Source organism: Xenopus laevis, chromosome 5S, assembly GCF_017654675.1.
Source record: "Xenopus laevis strain J_2021 chromosome 5S, Xenopus_laevis_v10.1, whole genome shotgun sequence".
In the NCBI taxonomy this organism is placed as follows: Eukaryota; Metazoa; Chordata; class Amphibia; order Anura; family Pipidae; genus Xenopus; species Xenopus laevis.
The window spans coordinates 52204987-52223502 of NC_054380.1; the positions used below are offsets into that span (position 1 = coordinate 52204987).

General features: G+C 34.3%; 1 protein-coding gene across 5 annotated transcripts in view; it reads left to right on the forward strand.

The window, feature by feature from the left end:
- LOC108717901 (centromere protein J) overlaps positions 1 to 18516 on the forward strand; it is a 114031-nt gene that overhangs the window by 17776 nt on the left and 77739 nt on the right. For all 5 annotated transcript variants that reach the window (XM_041564547.1, XM_041564546.1, XM_041564544.1 and 2 more), the window contains 10 exons: positions 1226 to 1322; positions 3916 to 4146; positions 7300 to 7414; positions 8466 to 8568; positions 10002 to 11283; positions 12382 to 12439; positions 13360 to 13525; positions 14898 to 15086; positions 15706 to 15807; positions 17062 to 17211. In XM_041564547.1, the coding sequence (XP_041420481.1) occupies positions 1229 to 1322; positions 3916 to 4146; positions 7300 to 7414; positions 8466 to 8568; positions 10002 to 11283; positions 12382 to 12439; positions 13360 to 13525; positions 14898 to 15086; positions 15706 to 15807; positions 17062 to 17211 (2490 nt within the window). In that variant the 5' untranslated portion in view covers positions 1226 to 1228. The remainder of the gene's footprint in view (positions 1 to 1225; positions 1323 to 3915; positions 4147 to 7299; positions 7415 to 8465; positions 8569 to 10001; positions 11284 to 12381; positions 12440 to 13359; positions 13526 to 14897; positions 15087 to 15705; positions 15808 to 17061; positions 17212 to 18516) is intronic.

Genomic DNA, 18516 nt, shown 5'->3' on the forward strand with positions numbered 1-18516 from the left:
ATGCAAGCAAAATACAACACATGCATAAACCTGCCATCAGCCAGAGACTGAATCACATATGTACAGATGCTTGACAGAAAAATGCACAATCATTGCAGTCTCCTGTTGTATGGTCTGTTGTTGACCATAATTGTAATATGCAAATGCAATTGCAATTGTGCATCTACTTTGTTTGTATATGTAAACAATTATGGGGCCGATTCACAAAAGGTCGTTATTCCGTAACACACAGTTTTGCGCCTTAAAAAACATTTCATCAAAGTATTTTTTTTTATTATGTGCTAATAGACATATCGCAAGCTTAATTCTGCATTACTGCAAAGCGGTATAAATATTGCATTGCGATATTTATTGAATTGAATTAATCCTAAAGCATAATTCACAAACATCTTTTAAGTGATAAAAGCATAAAATAGTGTGATAATTACTGTGAAATTTAACACCTCCCGGAAGTAGGCGTTATTAAACAACATCAGATCGATTAATGCAGGACGATATAGTGAGGAGCTATAGTGCAGCAATTAAAGGCCTTTATGAGGAGCTAGAATACTGTAAAAAGAGACTTCTACTCTGTCAATGGCATCCAGAATGTCGTAGGTGCTATAGATTGCACTAATAAAGTGTGACAATATCAAATGGCTTAAAATAACATACAAAATAATGCATGCTATAAAATACTGCATGCAATTCACTGAAAATAAACAAAAAAACAATTGCTTCTTAAGTGAATGTTTAGTGAATTGATTGTTAATTCTAAAAATAGTGATGCCATTTTTGAGGCATGTTAAAAATAACACTTGCTTTTTCGACATTTTGGGAATCGGCCCCATTGTCTTATTTTTGTATCCATTACTCTGTAAAATGCTGTGGGTAATGATTGTGATATCCAAATTATGTTGATAATAGAATATGTTTCATTATAAATTATACAGTACATTTACTGGAAAAAGCATGATTAAAATGTAAGCTTTTAGGTGCCAAATCTTTTCATATTTCTAAAAGCCCTTTTGGGAAAAATGACTAAGGAGGTTTTTTTTCGGCACAAAACCCCACATGTAGTATACTCACACTGGATTTCCTTTAAGATGTGCTGAAAGGCATAAGCAATCTTACATTGGCCCCTATATCTTCTGGCAGAGGCATACAAGATATAAAAATATATTTTTAGGAACAGAATGTATTTAATACAGTAGAATAAAATCATGACTCTATGTATTTATTTCAGAGCATGGCCCAGCAAGATCAGCTGATGATGCAACAGATGGAACAGCTGCAAATTTTAGTAAAAGAGCAACAAAAATTTATAAAACTTATACATCCAGGTACTAAACATGTCACTTGTTTTGCTGTTAATTGAATTGAGCAAGCATTTTCTATTTAACATGGAAGTCTTAGCAAGTTATTTGTTTTCAAATCTAAAATGTGAAAAATGTGCCTTTGTCAGCCACAACCTCTGTTTAACAAAGATGAAATAAAGAACAAGTCTTTTGGCCTGCCATCTATGATGACATCCATCTTATTTTTATAAATATACATTTGAATATGGCTTATGTACAGCACTCTGTTGAAAGTGCAGTTATGGTCCCCAAATTTTCCCACAGTCAGTTAAAAACCACTAAAGGGACTATCATTAAAGGGACAGTAACACCAACAAATAAAGGTGTTTTTAAGTGATTAAAATATGATGCATTGTTGCCCTGCACAGCTAAAACTGGCATGTATGCTTCAGAAAGAGTACTTTATATAAATAAACTGCTGCATAGTCTTGGGGGCAGCCACATGTGTGAACAATAGAGGGGTTTACATTTGAATTTGAGGTTTAAACAATGCAGGGGCCAGTTAATCTCTGTAGTGAAACCTTTTAAAGTTTACATATGGTAAGCAGACACAGCAGGCAGACTTTCATGTGAGGGCCACACAAGGGGGGTGGTCATGGGCCGCAGACCGCCAGTTGGACAGCCCTACTCTACTGTATATACTTTGCTTGAATGACTGCAAAAGAATACACACTCATAAGTAAATAAATGTTGAATAAATTGTTACAATACAAAATGATGAAACTTATACAATTTTTACAGTATATACATTAGCAGATTATTTATATAGTTTACATTATTGTTACCATCAGAGTAAGAGAGAGAGAGAGAGAGAGTATTAGCAATTGGCTCTCTCTTTCTAGCAGGCCCATTGTCACTTCTATCAGGGTCATTTGATGGCTCCCTCTCCCAGCTTCACACCAGTTTGTCCAGCTAATGTTGTCTTAAAGTGAATATGCCCCACACACTAGAATCCAGTAGCCACTTTTTTTGTATGCAAGTTTTCATCAACTGTCCCCACAGCTAACCTCCCAACTGATCAGATAACTAATAATAGACCCACCTAGCCCTTTGTTCAGATTTTGTTGAGAAGGATTCTCACATTAAGTAATGAGATTTTTGGTTGCTCTAGCACACAAACAGTTGAACTGCCAGTTAAAGAGATCACTTTGATGTCAATATTTTGCCTTTTGGTGTGACGTGGAATGTAAGCTTCCTAGACATCTGCATTTTTACTAAGCATACATTACTCATACAAGAAAATACAAAACCACAAAGTAAACAGCAGAATAAAATGTGCAGTTTTTAAAAAGTTTTTCTTTTATTTTATATATGTTTTTGGAATACACGAATTTAGGAAAATAGAAAAATTGTGTTCAGGAGCTGTAACTTAAATCATAACATTGTGAATGACTACATCTAATAATTATAAAGTAAAATTTATGAATTAAAAAGGTATATGCCTCACTTATCAATGTACAACTGCTAGCCAACCTTTATTAACTTTTAACTATTAACCTATATCATACATCATTGTATCATCCATCTGATTTACTACTGTAGTAAAATTGCTTTTAGTCCACATAACACCTACATATGTGGTTCAGGGTGCAACCAGGTAGAAACCACCAAAAGGCATTAATAAAAGAAGAAATCTAGATATCCATCCAAACTTGCAAATATTTCATTAGTCTTGATTATTACAAATTCCCTTTATTTTTCAAAGCAAATGGGTGGTTTTTGCCCATGAATTACATTGTACAAAAATGGACCAAACAACTGGATACACACATATGCATGTTCAATTCTAATAATATAACTACTTTGACCAGAACATGCAAAGGTTAACAAAGATCCAGGACCAGATGCTATTCATACATGGATTTTAAGAGCTTAACTTTGTGATTGCTATACTTAATTTTGCATATTGAAGTCTTGCATGGTGCTAACATATTGGCAAAAACCTTAGTGGTGGTGTCATAATTGATCAAGGAATTCAGTTTTCAGCCTGAAGACAATAGGCCAGTTAGTTTGAGGAGAAGCATAGACATTGGGGTGGCAGTGGATGTAATCAACTGAGATTCTGAAAAAATATTTGATCTCTAGCACTTGCATTAAGGGCATTAATAAATGAGGCCCCATACCCCATATGTAATAAAATACATTAGCTTTGTCCAGGAGCAATAGCAACCAATAAGATATTTGCTTTTAATCAGATGTAAATGCTACCTGCTAATGGTTGCTATGATTACAGCACCAGGACAAAGTTTGTGTTTTATTATATAACCTTATTAATGTTTTTGGATTCTGTACCAGTTCAATACCACTACAGCCCTATAGCAGTGAAGACCAGAGTTGAAAAGGTGACATATCCTATTCTAGTTGTTTGACTGATGAACATTTTAAAAAGTGCCAAAATAACTATAAGCATGGTAAATGTGTGCATTTGAAAAATAAATTAAATAATTCAACACTAGAGGGCAGTGGTAGAAAAACGACCACCGGCTTTAATAGACTAGTAAGTATTAACGTAATGGATACACTCACATTTGGAATCCTGTAAACATTGGCAAATATTTTTTTTAAAAATTTTTTTCAGGTTTAAATTTTCTACCTCAATCGACCTCCCCACTACTTACGCTGATGTCAAACAATGTGCCAAAGCATCCAGTTGGTGAAGAAATATCTGCAAAAAATTCTGTAAAGTTTCTGAATCAAGAATGTTCCCAAACTGGCCCTGTATTAGAAAAACTTATTGAGGAGAAAAATACTGATTTTGCATCCACAGTTACTGACTTGGCAAGCAGTTATACACAAACATTGAATTCTGGTGAGTATAAATTCAGTAAAAATAAAATCATGATATCTTATACATATAGGACCTGTTATTCAGAATGCTCAGGGCCTGGAGTTTTGCAGATTCGGATCTTCATACCTTAAGTCTACTAGAAAATCAAGTAATCATTAAAGGAACAGTAACAATGAAAAATGAAAGTGTTTGAAAGCAAAGACAATATAATGTAGTGTGGCCCTGCACTGGCAAAGTTTGGCTCATGTACAAAGTACTTTTTTATCATTACATAGAAAAAGGTAATAATTTTTTAAATTTTGGATCAAATGGAGTCTATGGAAGACGGCCTTTCTTTAATTCTGAGCTTTCTGGATAATGGGTTTCCGGATAACAGTTAGGTTTTATGTAGAAATGCTGAACATCCAAATTGCATATTGTGCTAATAAAGAACAAGTAAAGGCACATTTGAGTGAATTTAATCACTCACTACACAAGATGAAGCGTGATATAAAGGTGGCCATATATGGGCTGATAAAAGCTGCCAATAGTCTGGAGTTTACTAGCCCCTGTATGGGTCCCTCTGCAGGGCTTTTCTGAACAATATCTGCCCAAAAATCAGACAGATATTGATCAGAAAAGTTTAAAAATCCAGCTAGAGTGAGGGCTGCATCAATAGACCAACCTCCTGTATTCCTGTCCTTGTGATCTGATCATTGGGCCCAAAATCATCTACCTCAAGGTGGGAATATTAGGGAAAGATCTGCTCATTTGGTGACCTTGCCAAACGAGTGGATCTTCAATTGTATGGCCAGTTTATTAGGTAATTTATTAAAGTCACTGGGAGTTGCCTAACAAATTACCATCCCAGTATCTGAGACTTTCCTTGTCTTTTAAAGCACAAGAAATAGGTTACGACCCCCCCATGTGAATTGAATTGCTAACTTTTTGGAAAAAATGCATAGTGCCACAATCATACAGTACATTCGTTTTAAAGGTGTCCCTAGTACAAAGTGATGGTGTCCAACTGTACTACTCTTTTCCTGCGCTTATCTGAGCTTGTGGTAGGTGCTTGTTTTATATTGTATTTGACCTCTATTTGATGGCCTGTTTCTGACTCTGGACTTGGATTTGAGCTTGATCATCCTTTATCTGCCTGTATACCAAATGTATAACAGTGTCTAGCTTCAGACTTGCATGTCTTGCTTGCGTGTGTGCTTCAGTAAAATGTTCCTGTTCTCAAACCTGTTTGTCCTGTTGTGTCCCAGTCTTCCTCCTAGGTGCCTTCTCTGAATGCAACAACCAGTGACCCCTAAAACGCTGTAGTGGCCCCCTGGTTCTAAGAAGTGTCATTGACAGTATAAAATAGCTAAAAATTAGAGAAGAGCGTGCACACCCTTAAAAATATATAATATAGGAGGTGCTAATCCAAAGGGAGACTACCTATGTTGGTCTCCAAAACGCACACATAGAAAATCTGGGAAGGATTGCACACTCAATTTAGAAAAATTAAATCATATATTTATTACAGAAGAGCAAAAAAGAAAAACAAAAATTACAAAAATGAAAAGTGAGCCCAACGCATTTAGACCAAAAGTTGATTCAACACTTCTGAACGAGGGCTACTGCCTGCAGTAGGGGCTAAAATCAGTCAGAGTATTTCAACTCAATTTAGAAAAATGAAATCATATATTTATTACAGAAGAGCAAAAAAGAAAAACAAAAATTACAAAAATGAAAAGTGAGCCCAACGCATTTAGAGCAAAAGTTGATTCAACACTTCTGAACGAGGGCTACTGCCTGCAGTAGGGGCTAAAATCAGTCAGAGTATTTCAACTATCTGATTTCAGTCCCGTGTGACCCTAGCCTTATTCTTCACAAAACTGTAGTCCCACAGGCCCACAAAATGGCGTTTGCAACTCTTTTCATTTCCACAAAAATGTACATAGTGAAGTTAAAAAATCTGGAGTCCATAGTAGCACTGCCATTTGGAAATGTCCCTTATGAAAAGCCAATGCAAAGAGTGTAAGGAGCAAGAACCCAAACCCTTAGGGAAAAGGAAAAAATCGTCTTTGAAATGCATGATTCCAGTATAATTGCAATTTTCAATGGGTGTTGTGTCTGACTGAATTAATTTGCAGCAACTGCGGTGGGTGACGCAGGCAGGTGTGTGAAGCCTTCAACTACTGCCTCTTTCGTAGACGGCAGTAGTTTCAGTTACCTTGTAATAATCATGCATTCCTAGACGTAACATCAAAAAAATAAGCACACTTTCCCAAATCTTTATTTCTTGCTTCCACTAAAAATATTATACAACACTTTCTTTAAAAAAATTCCAGTACCTTTTTTTCAGCTTCATCCCATAAATGTTAAATCTTCAAATGGAAATGTCAAAACAAATGAACATTTTTCTTTAAGTTTAATTTGAAAGGCTTTCCATAGCCTTCACAATTTCAAGTGGTGAGGCCTATTCCTGGCAGCAGAATTTAAGATTAGGTGAGACAAACCTGGCAGCAGAATTTAAGATAAGTGGATAGAGGTAAGAATTAGGGTGGCCAGTTACTAGCAAGTTGCAGTAGTCTAGCCGGTATAGCATAAGGGCATAGATGAATGTTACAGCTGTTGCTTGTGAAAGAAAGAAACTGGTTTTGGCAGTTTTGCACATGATCAGTAAAGGAAAAAGTTAAATAATTACACTAGAATTGACAGGGTTAATGAACCTGGATCAGATTAAAAAAAACCTCAGAAGCCTAGTTGCTTTAGACTTAATTCTACTAGATACTGTATAGAAAGAGACAGATTTTGGTTGACTATATTCAGAAGGTATAAATAAATAACAGCCACGCATACAGAGAGATGGGGAGGATTTGAACATGCACTGAATCAAGCAAAACGTGATTTTTAATAAATATGCCCATTGAGGTGTGCTAACTCTACTGTAAACCATAGGATTACCTCTTTTTACTTGTAAGTAAAGCAGTTTACATGTTTTGGTTTCAAATGGCATAACTAATGGCTACACAGTATTCCTACATTTGTTCAATGTAACAATGCTTTGTATTTATTTCTAGTTATAATACTGGTGTTTACAAATCTGGTAGACCTGCCCTTCGGAGAAATACTTGCCCAGAATCTGAAGCGGAAAAGTATTATTGACTTAAATTATTTATGTTTTTTTATTTATTTACTGGATAGATAAAGTTTCTAAAACCCTTTATCCAGTTAAAGAAGAAAAGAATGAAGAACCTTCTACACAGACACCTCTTTCCCCTTTTGGAATTAGGCTGAAAACTAAAAATCATGAAGAGAGGTAAGTTTATTTTTGTTTGAAACAATAAAGCTAAAATATCATCTCTCCAATGAGTGCACAGATTTAAATCTTAACCCATGGCAACAAAAAATCACAATTGGCCTGTAAAGCACTTAAAATTGACATCCCTTCACAAATTAGAACATCATTAGTGCTCGATGGAAAAAAAACAGGATAGCGGGAAAAAATTGTGTACTTTTTTCTGCAATCACATTTTCCTCCCTCAACCACAGAAATTAGTAAACATTGTTAGAACAATATTTTGTTGGTACTGGAAAAGGGTGTAAAAAAAGGGGTAGTGGGAGGAATTACTATTGTGCGAAATTTGTGTAAAACAAATTTGAATGGATAATTTTTATATGGAGAAATTCATAAGAAATCAATACTGGGTGTTTTTATTCATATTTTCAAGCAAATTGGCTTTTATTTTTACATTTCTTTGTTTTTCTATTTTATGTTTAGTTCATTAATATTTTATATATCTTTGTTCCATTGACTTTTTCTTTGGTTCATTTCCTGTTTCAAGTAGCACCATCGTCTTCCATTCTGTTAATCATAGTAATGTTCAACTCACCCTTTTCTTTGCACTCTTTCCTTTTCTCTTTGTGTGCCTCTTTCTGTACACATTCCATTTCATATTCTTTGCTCCTTCCCCTTTCATATGTTTTAGCATTATTTATTTATATTTCTTCATCTATACAGTTAAGCTAATCTATGTGATCTTAAATATGTAATGTGTTGTACAAGATGCTAGTGGATGACAGTCTCAGTGTAAACTTGCAGTGTTAGAGAGGTATCCATAGTCAAAGTACATTTTAAGTTTCAATTTGTGCAAATAAGGTGATTTTTAAATTTCTGATGACAACATTTAATTGATCTATATATTCAGAGACATAACATTGTGTTTTGTGAGAAACATTTGGACATACTAGATTGCGGGGTGGTAAGATGGCTGAATTGGATTAGTATTCAATCTTTTCGAATATGATCTTTTATATATATTTGAATTTAAATTATAGAAGAAACATTTTTTTTTAATTTATTATTTAAGACCCCTTAGACCTGCAATTGTTAAACAAAAAACCTTTGAAGAATTCATCGAAGAGCAGCTAAAAGTTGATTCTGAATTTTCCCACAAGAAACAAAATACAGAGGTACAAAATCCAAATTTCTTCTACTTTTAAAAGAGATGTCAAGTTCTTATATTTACTTTAATTTTGCAATTGATAAAGATTCACAAAATCCATACATGTTACCCAGAATGCTTGAAACCTGGGTTTTTTTTAAAAGATCTTTATGTAATTTGGATCTCCATACTTAAAAATCTACTAAAAAATCATTTAAACTTTTAATAAACCCAATAGTCTGGTTTTGCCTCCAATAAGGATTAAATATTTCTTAGCTAGGTACATACAAAGTTAAGTTTTGTTTTTACAGAGAAATAAGAAATTTGTATCATTTGGATAAAATGGGAGAGAACCATAATTCAGAGCTTTCTAGATAACGGGGATCCAGAATACAGATCCCATACTGTATATACTTTATATTTTCTTTATACTTAATACTAGTTTAGTGAGATGTTTTTATTTAACCTCTCTCTCCTTGTTTAAGTTTACAAATGCCTGTAATTGCTTTAAAAGACAGTACAGGTATGGGACCCGTTATCCAGAATGCTCGGGACCTGGGGTTTTCTGGATAACGGATCTTTCCGTAATTTGGGTCTTCATGCCTTAAGTCTACTAGAAATTAATCTAAACATTAAATAAACCCAGTAGGCTGGTTTTGCCTCCAATAAGGATTGATTATATCTTAGTTGGGATCAAGTACAAGCTACTGTTTTATTACTACAGAGAAAAAGGAAATCATTTTTAAAAATTTGGATTATTTGGATAAAATGGAGTCTATGGGAGACAGCCATTCCGTAATTCGGAGCATTCTGGATATCGGGTTTCCAGATAAGGGATCCTATACCTGTATAGCTACTATATTAACAGAGGCACTAAATCAGTGCAGATTTCCATAGCAATCCATTGAGTCATTGGTTTAAAAACATTCAGTAGACTAATGGAAACTACTTGCTGATTGGTTGCATTTGTTAAGCACACTGGTGCAATTTAAGATATATTACTAAATCAGTCCTAGTTTTAATAAATATTATTAATGCAACTGTCTGAATTTTTATAATAGTAAAATCGCCCCCTTAGTGCTCATTCAGGAAGCACTTCTCAATCAATCAAGACTATTTTACCAGAGTTTTAAAATGAAAATTAAAATGTACATTTGTTTTACAATCCAGAGCAGGTTACCATTATTAGCCATAGAATTTTCTTTTGGCCAAATGAGTCAAATAAACATACCAGAAATACATGGTAAAGTACTGATAATTCATTACAGATAATATAGGCAATTTCCTTTACAATATAGATAGATTATCAGCATTTTGCATGCTTTGTAAACAGGCAATACTTGTTTGCTTAAATCATTTAAAATTGTATTAATTTTAATTTCAAACTTTACTTACTTTACTTACAATTTGCATCTCTTAATTCTTCAAAACAAACTTTCTCAGAGTTATATTTAATTCTAGAATACACTTGAAAGCAAAACTTCATCCAGGAAATCCTTTCTAAAGCGTGGAGAAGGAATAAACAGATTTGAAAAAAACCCCATCAATATGGCCAAAGAACAAAGGAAAAACTCATTACCAAATATATCAAGAAGAGAAAGCTTTGACAGTAAACACCTTAATTCTCTGCCAGGTATCCATGGTGAACTCAATAACAGAAATCCTAGCAAAAATAAGCAGGCAACTGAGGAAATTACTGCTAAATCATTTTCTGAACCTGTTACTTCTGATATAATGCACTGCTTGCAAAAAAAAGACAAATGTTTGACAGAAGAGCAAGAATTTTCACCTGATATTTTGCATCAAACTTCTAGAGTCTCCAGTGAAATGGAGTTACAATTTTCTAGCTACTGCAAATCCATGCTTAGCAAAACAGAGACTGCATTATCACTGCTTGAACCAAGTAATGCTTACAAAAATTCCATAGCTGTACAACATGTGGTTCCCACATCTGTTGCAAAGGATGAGGTTATCAAAGCAGAAAAAGAACAAGAAGAAAATCAAAGATGGAATAGTAAACCAAATTCTACTCTACAAAATGAATCATCTGCAGAACTTTTAAAGGATTCTGTTCTTGGTACCATAACCGAATACAACACTTGCTCTGCTAATACAAGAGATTCTTCTGGTAAAACTGGGTTCAAAAAAGTGAATGATAAAATTGTGCCAGCAGATCCACTTGGAGGCATAATGCATGGACATAAATGTTCTGTTGGTACAGTACAGCTAAAACATATCAAACCACTTAGTGAAACAGACAGTGTGGAATCAAATAGCGATGATGACCCAAAATCACATTGTTACAAACTCCTGACTCATGATATACCCCAGAAAGTAAACCAGGGTGACTGCCATTTAGATTTATCTGATCCTGATTATGCCAGTGATGAACCCAGTGGTGAAGAAGATAAGAAATTACATTTGCCACAAATGAACTTTTTAACCCATCAGAATCCATCAGAAAGCTCAAGTGGTAGTGAGCACTATAATGAAACTTTTAGAAGAAGGGGGAACAAAGCTTTCTTATCATTTCGAAAAGCTTATTTTCGTCAGTCACGAATGATAAAGCAAGACAAGGAATTGAATAAAAAAGAAGAATGTGATGCTAGCACAAAGCAATCAGAACAAACATTCAAGCCATCTACATATGATCTTGTAACAAATCTTTTTCCTGCATTTAAAATGAAGGCTGAAATACCAGAATATGTGGGTCCATTTAAAAAAACAAGTGAATTGCTTATAGGTAAGCACCAATTTTTTGTCCAAAAAAAAATCAGCAAGCATATGGATGATTTTTTTTAAATGAATAGCATTGTATTTGAAAAAAATTCAAATTTATTTTGCAGTTATCCACTATTTTGCCTTTGCTCGGCTAGTCTTTAAGGCTTATTTTTTTGTTTGACCACAAGTCTGGGAGAAATCTGGCTAGTGAGATGGTAAGGAATATTTTATCCAAGAGAGATGACGTTCATAAACTGAGATTTTATTAGTGCCATTCCACAGTTACAGACAGGACTGTCATCATGGGGTTACAGGCATGAGAGGGCTCTGGAAGCAATGAAATGGGTAGGATGTGCCCTCCCACCAAAGGGGCAGGTTTTTGGCAGATTGGGAACAAGGCACAAGTGACCAGCACAATCCCACTTCCTGTGAGTAGGGCTAATTATATTGTACTACATTCACTATTCACACAGTCAGTGCTATATGTGTTTGCTTTGCATACAGTAAAATCATCATCTGCAAGAAAAGCATACCCACATGGCTGCAAAAGAGGCATTCTCTACCATAAATTATATATATATATATATATATATATTCCATATATATTATATGGAAAACAGGATTATGGGATATTAAATCTGGCTGCATGCGAAAGGTTAAAAAATTATTTTAGATGCATTGTTAGAGTGTCACAGATAGATTGAGCCTGGGATCAAGGTAATGTTTAAAATTACTATTATACTCTTAATGGTATGCAGTTGCCTTATGGGTTATATTGAAAAGTTGTTTTAATTTGAATACTCTTTCTTATGGCAAATTCTCACTTTTGGGTTGATATCCCCTTTAAGGTTCAGTTCTTTTAGTTATCGTGCAGTATTCAGTGAGCATATTTTCCTGAACTTCACAGTAGTGTGGCTTATTTACTTAAATAGATGCTAAACTGTACCAGTGCACTTGCCTGATCAAAAGTAATTAAAGGAGAATTCAGCTCACTAAATTGTATGGCGACACATTGCTAGTGCTTTTCTTCATTATTTTCTTAATTACTCTAAAAGCAAGTATACTCTAAAGCAAGTATTTGCTTAGAAGGAATAAGCCAGCCTGGTGTTTTTATTTGCAGATAACCCTCTTCTAACAAAGATGAAAGAAGAACAAGAAAAAGCAATGGCTTTTCTAAGGTAAATTTGTATCTCAAATACATTTTGTAATTGTATAGTAAAATGAAAAATGTATTGAGAAGCTGTCCTTTTGAAACAAAACACCACTATATATTATTTTAAGCATCCAGAGTAAGTTCATCTTCCAAAACACATTGTAGCTGTTCAAAGTTATATTCTGCACACTCACAAGCAATTGTTTACACATGTTAATGTTTTACTGTCATAGTAAAAGGAATTCCAGTGGATTTCATTTTGGTCAACAGACAATTGTCAAAATTGTGCAAATCTCTGCATAGGGCTAGAATGAAAAAACCCACAAAATAATGGTTTGCATATGTATATGCCCCCTTCATACAGTATATGTGCCATTTGTTATATGCTGCTTTGTCTAGATTCTAGGTTATTAGATTTAAACTCGAATCAAATTCGAATTGAATTCAATGTTAAAAACTCAATTCGAGTTTTCTGTCTGAAAAAAACTTGAATGCAAACAACTCCATGGACATCTCACATTGACTTAAACAGCAATTTGGCGAATAGTTGAATTAGAGATCATAAAGGGCCAAAGTATGATAAGTCTCAAAAATCAAATTAGATTTTTTTAAACTCGAATCAAATATGAATCAAATCAAATTTGAATAACTCCCAAGTTGAATTCAACAGTTTTGACCATAAAAATATTTGAAAATTCGAATTTGAATTTGATTTTCAATTTGACCCTTAATAAATCTGCCCCTTAGGGTATTAAAGTTGTAATGTCCTAAGTGTGCAATAGGCATTTTAAATGAAATTAACCTGTGGTGCTATTCCAACTAACCTTCATGGTTTACCAGTGGAAAGTGGCCTGCAAGAGAGGATTTGCAATTGTTGCACTGGCTACTTGTTTTCCAAATGTCATCATTTAAATGCTAATAACAATTTTTAAAAAAATCTTACAGACAACAAATTGAACACTTTGAGAAAGTGAAGGCTGAAGAACTGAAAAGGTTAGAGGACCTTAAAATGGAAGAAATGAAAAAACTCCAACAAGAGAAAGAAGACTTAGAAAAACAAGCTTCTCTAGCAAAGTCTATTAAGGAAAGTGAACAAAATGAAGAAATTCAGGTACTGTGGTAATATGAAAGTATTCTATGAGACAAAATGATTATGGTGATGGGGTCTAACCGATTACATTTTTCCAACATCAAGCTTATCCTAACAGCTGTTTTCCCCTCAAGCAGTGTACTATTGTTGCACTCCAAAATGAGCAATTGTGAAACAAATGCTTTCATCTGGGAAAGAACTAAATGGTGCACACATCTTTGTTTCAATTAGGGGCAGATTTATCAAGGGTCGAATTTCGAAGTAAAAAATACTTCAAAATTCGACCATCGAATTAAAATACTTTGAATTTGAATATCGAATTCAAACTTTTTTCAGCGAATTTGTGTATTCTGCGGTCAAAGTAAAATCGTTTGATCGAACCATTAAATACTTCGAATCAAATGGTTCGAACAATTTTAACGTACGATCGAACGATTTTACTTCGACTTCAAAAAACTTTGCTGTAAAAAAATGCTGTATGAAGGTCCCCATAAGCTAACATAGCACTTCAGCAGGTTTAATTTGGTGAAGTATTGAAGTCAAAGTTTTTTTAAAGAGACAGTACTTCGATTATGAATGGTCGAATATTCGAACGATTTTACTTTGAATCAATTCGAAGTAAATTCAAAGTCGTAGTATCCTATTCGATGGTCGATCCAAAAAATTATTTTTACTTCGAAAATTCCCTTGAATTCACTTCGACCCTTGATAAATCTGCCCCTTAGTGTACACTAGTATACTGTATTTTACAATGTTAAAAATATGTTTCATTTAATTTTTAGTCATAAACTTGTTTTGGGGTGAAATTAAAGGAAAACTATTCCCTCGAACAGTGTTTTTCTCTATAAAAATATATTGCATAAAACAGCCCATATGTAAAACCATTTTCATAATAACACACCTTTTTAGTAGTATGTGCCATTTAGTAATCCTAAATAGAAAAACTGACATTTGGGATCCTACAATTCTCAATGCACACAAACAAACCATACATGTTATGTCACATGACCCAAGTATAGGACAAAGTTCTATCTTTTGCTTCAACACTTCCTGTTACAGTTAGAGCTGCAGTATTTCTGGTCAGGTGATATCTGAGAGAGCACACAGACCATCACAAAATGGAGGCTTAATGTAAAAGGACAATATTTACTTAAATATATATTCCAGTTTGGTAAGATTCTTTAATATCTGGAAGAGGATAAAGCAGACGCACACCCACGGCAACCCCTTGAGATAGCAGCTTGTTGCTCGGTAATGGAGGATACCGCAACCTCCGGATTGGACAAAAGAACAAAGATACTGGCACACAAGACTTAATTTGCAGGGAAACCCTTGCTTTAATTCAAAGTGCGGAAGCTTTACCTTTATGCTTTGTTATGTTGTTTGCAAGCAGATGCTAAAGCGGCAGATTTCAGAGCTACAAGGAGAATTTCATAGGAATGAATCCCATTGGTCTGCTGCACAAAACCAACTAAAAACTCAGATGGAAGCATTGACAAGGGAGAACCAGGAATTGCGCAAAGAACTCAGAGCTGCTGATAATCAGTTTGGGGAGATGCAGAACTACAAATCTGAATCTTTGGTAAGAAAGTTTTAGTTGTGTCAGTTATTTGTACTTACTTTATATTGTTTCATAGAAATTGCTGCACTGATAAGCAATATATAATAGTAGCACATGCAATTGTCAGCTGTAGCCCTCAAGTACATGCCACAGTTGACAATCACTTGATAAAAAAGCACCATGATAATGCAGCACTATAATAAACTCAATAATAAATTGAGTTGCACCGTCTCTATTATAAGCTTACTTTCATATATATTTGTGCCACAAATTTTTCTCTGCTAGAAATTGTCCAAAAAACTCAAATTTTTCTAAGTATTCATATTTTTTACAGCATTGTTCAGCTCTTTTTTTTTTTGTTTGTACTTTTTTAATCAGAACTTTTAATACATTTAATAATGACAGTAGTGGTTTTAGAATTTGTGAGTTTAGTCATGGTTTCAAAAACCCCTGTAACCGCCTCTAATAAATAAGCCTCCACGTTTCCTTTAGTTTAGTTTATTAATTAAGTTTACTGTGGCTTGTTCTCTTTCAAAATTATATATTATTATATTATACATCATGTTTAATCTCACAATATTCAAATATAATTTTTGTAGTGCTGTACAATTTTTTTACTCACTGTCTTCCATATTCGTAGGTTTCACAAGCTATTATGAGAGGCACATTGTCTTCCATGACTGACCAGAGATTGGGACAAAATGAACATAAAAGTCGAAGCAGTACTCCAGTAGAGAGAAAGGTGCTGTATGACACATCTTACGGGAGGCAATCTGAAAACACTGCTAAAGCATACTGAAATTTTTACAAAATATTTGAACTGTAAATTCTGTTTATGAATTAATTTTTTATTATATTTACACATTAACATCTGAAGATATTTTGTAGGTTTTTCATCCTTATTCTATTACGTGCCATTCTTCATGGTACTTACTGGCTGCTATATTTGTTATTCTTAATAACTGATCCAAATATGCAAAAGCCATCTACTACTTTTTTCTATTGTCCTAATTTTTGTTAAACCTTGTTTTTCATTCTTATTTTCATCTTTAATGTTTGTGCCGATGTTGCGATAATATTGTTGCATATCCTTCCTTGAAAAGCTTATAAATCAGTTCTTTTAATACTTTGCCTCGCAAGCATGTTCTAAGTACTAAGAATTTAATACGTTTTTTGGGTGGTTCAGTGTTTTGTCAGCAGTACTTTTTTTAGCCATTGGTGTATTTACCATACATAGGTACATTAGATATTTTCCTGCTCAAATAATACTGTATGTATTATTTGCATTTGGGAGTAAGTGTGTATATCAACAAAACCTGTGACATGTGGATGCTTACTTATTGAAAGTCGAATTTTAGTAATTTTAGAGGCTTTTGAAACCACAACAAGCTAACAAACTCGAAACTCTTTGTGTCTATGGCCAGCTTTAGTCTAATTTATACCATCCAAAAACTGGTGTTTTTAAACAACTTTCCAATATAAATTAAATTAAATAATTTGAATCTATTTAAAGTTATTTGTAAGTTTAATTGCTACAGAAAGCAGCATCTGTTGGGCCTGACAAATGAAACAACAGATTAGCAGAGCTGGAGTGAAACTATCAAATATACCTTCAGTCAACAGCAGCCCACAAGTTACCAGGGGTGGCAAAAAGCTGTCCACCTCAGGGGGGCAGGGGTGGCAAATCACTTCTGTGTGTACTCTGGTGAAAACCTTAAAAGCAAACAAAAACAGATTTAAACTGCTGTTTTGGGCTCTTGAGACCAATGGTTTCGGAGGTTTTTGAAACCATGACCATCATTATCATTATAAGTGCTGAACGATCCAAAAAAATGTGAATACCTTGAAATGTTCCATAAATTCAAGTTTTTCAGACTATACATAGCAAAAGAAATCTGCAAACCTCTAACATTCTGTAAATGTGCCCCTAACTATTTAATAATATGTTGTTGTTATTCAAGTAAATAATGATTATGATGATAATGTATTGACCTAGGTTAACAACCTCATAGAGAGACCTGATCTAATAAAACAAACAGGAACAAATGGAGATGCATCATCTGGCAGTTTCCAAAGCAGAAGTGGAACTCCTACAAGCAAGAAGACACCAGTTCGAGGCCGAATAACTCCATTTGAACCCAATAAGGTTGGAAATGTTCTTGTTGTTTTTTTCAACTGTGCATAATTAATTAGCTTTTGCTAATATACAGGATATACACTGTGTATTATGGAACATTTACAGATATTCTATTCAACTTTAAACCAAAATATGTATGCATGTATATATGAATAATTTTATTTATATGGGGCTACTTATGTACACAGTACTGTACTGTAGAACAATAAATTAATCAAACAAATGGGGTAATTACAATAATAAATACAAATAAATACAAAGTACAGTAATGTTAAAGATTAAGTGTTAAGTAGTGATGGGCGAATTTGCGCCGTTTCGCTTCGCCGAAAAATTCGCGAATTTCGCGCGAAATTCGCGAAACGGCGAAAAATTCGCGAAACGGCGCCGGCGTCTCGTTTTCGACGCCGGCGCCCGTTTTTGACGCCGGCGCCCGTTTTTCCGGCGCCGGCGCCCGTTTTTGGCGCCGGCGCCGTTTTTGGCGCCGGCGTCCGTTTTTCGAAAAAAAATTTTTTGACGCCGGCGAATTTTTACCGCGAATTTTCGCGGGCGTTTTGCGAATTTATTCGCTCGGCGTGAATCGCGCAAATTCGCCGCGAATTCGCGCCTGGCGAATAAATTCGCCCATCACTAGTGTTAAGAACTCTTAGAAAAAGTTACTTAGAAAGGTATATGGTTTTCTGGTGTCATATTACTGTTAGGGGGTCTTACCACCACAAAAACACAAGAAATTCATTTTTTGTAAACATTTATTATTAAATGGTGTTAAGCTGGCCATAGACGCAAAGATCCAATTGTACGAATCATCGAACAGATCAGCCGATGTTCTGTCCCTGGCAGCAATCGATGAAAGTAATGTCCAACAAAAGCTAGTGACAGTCTCCCACTGAAAATCTTATCCATTTAGACATGGTACCTCTCTTACTTAAAGAAGTAATTAATTCCACAGACATCTGTAATAGTATACACATATGCATATAATGCCAATTCACATATGAATAACCTCACTTATTTGTATTCACAACCGAATCACTTTTTTGCACAAATCTATTTAAGAATATGCACAACCTTATTTATAAATACAATCACACTCACTTATATACATAATTTCACCAACAGAAGTAATTTGTGTATGTACATGTTTAATATAATACACTTATATGTATACCTAATCACCTATAAGTACAAGCACATAGATATTTATCACCCTATTCACTTATATAAAATCACACAAACATAATAATTTTTACTAATTAATCCACGCACTCATTCACTTAATTTATAAATCTACACTAATACATGTAATCTCACTCACCA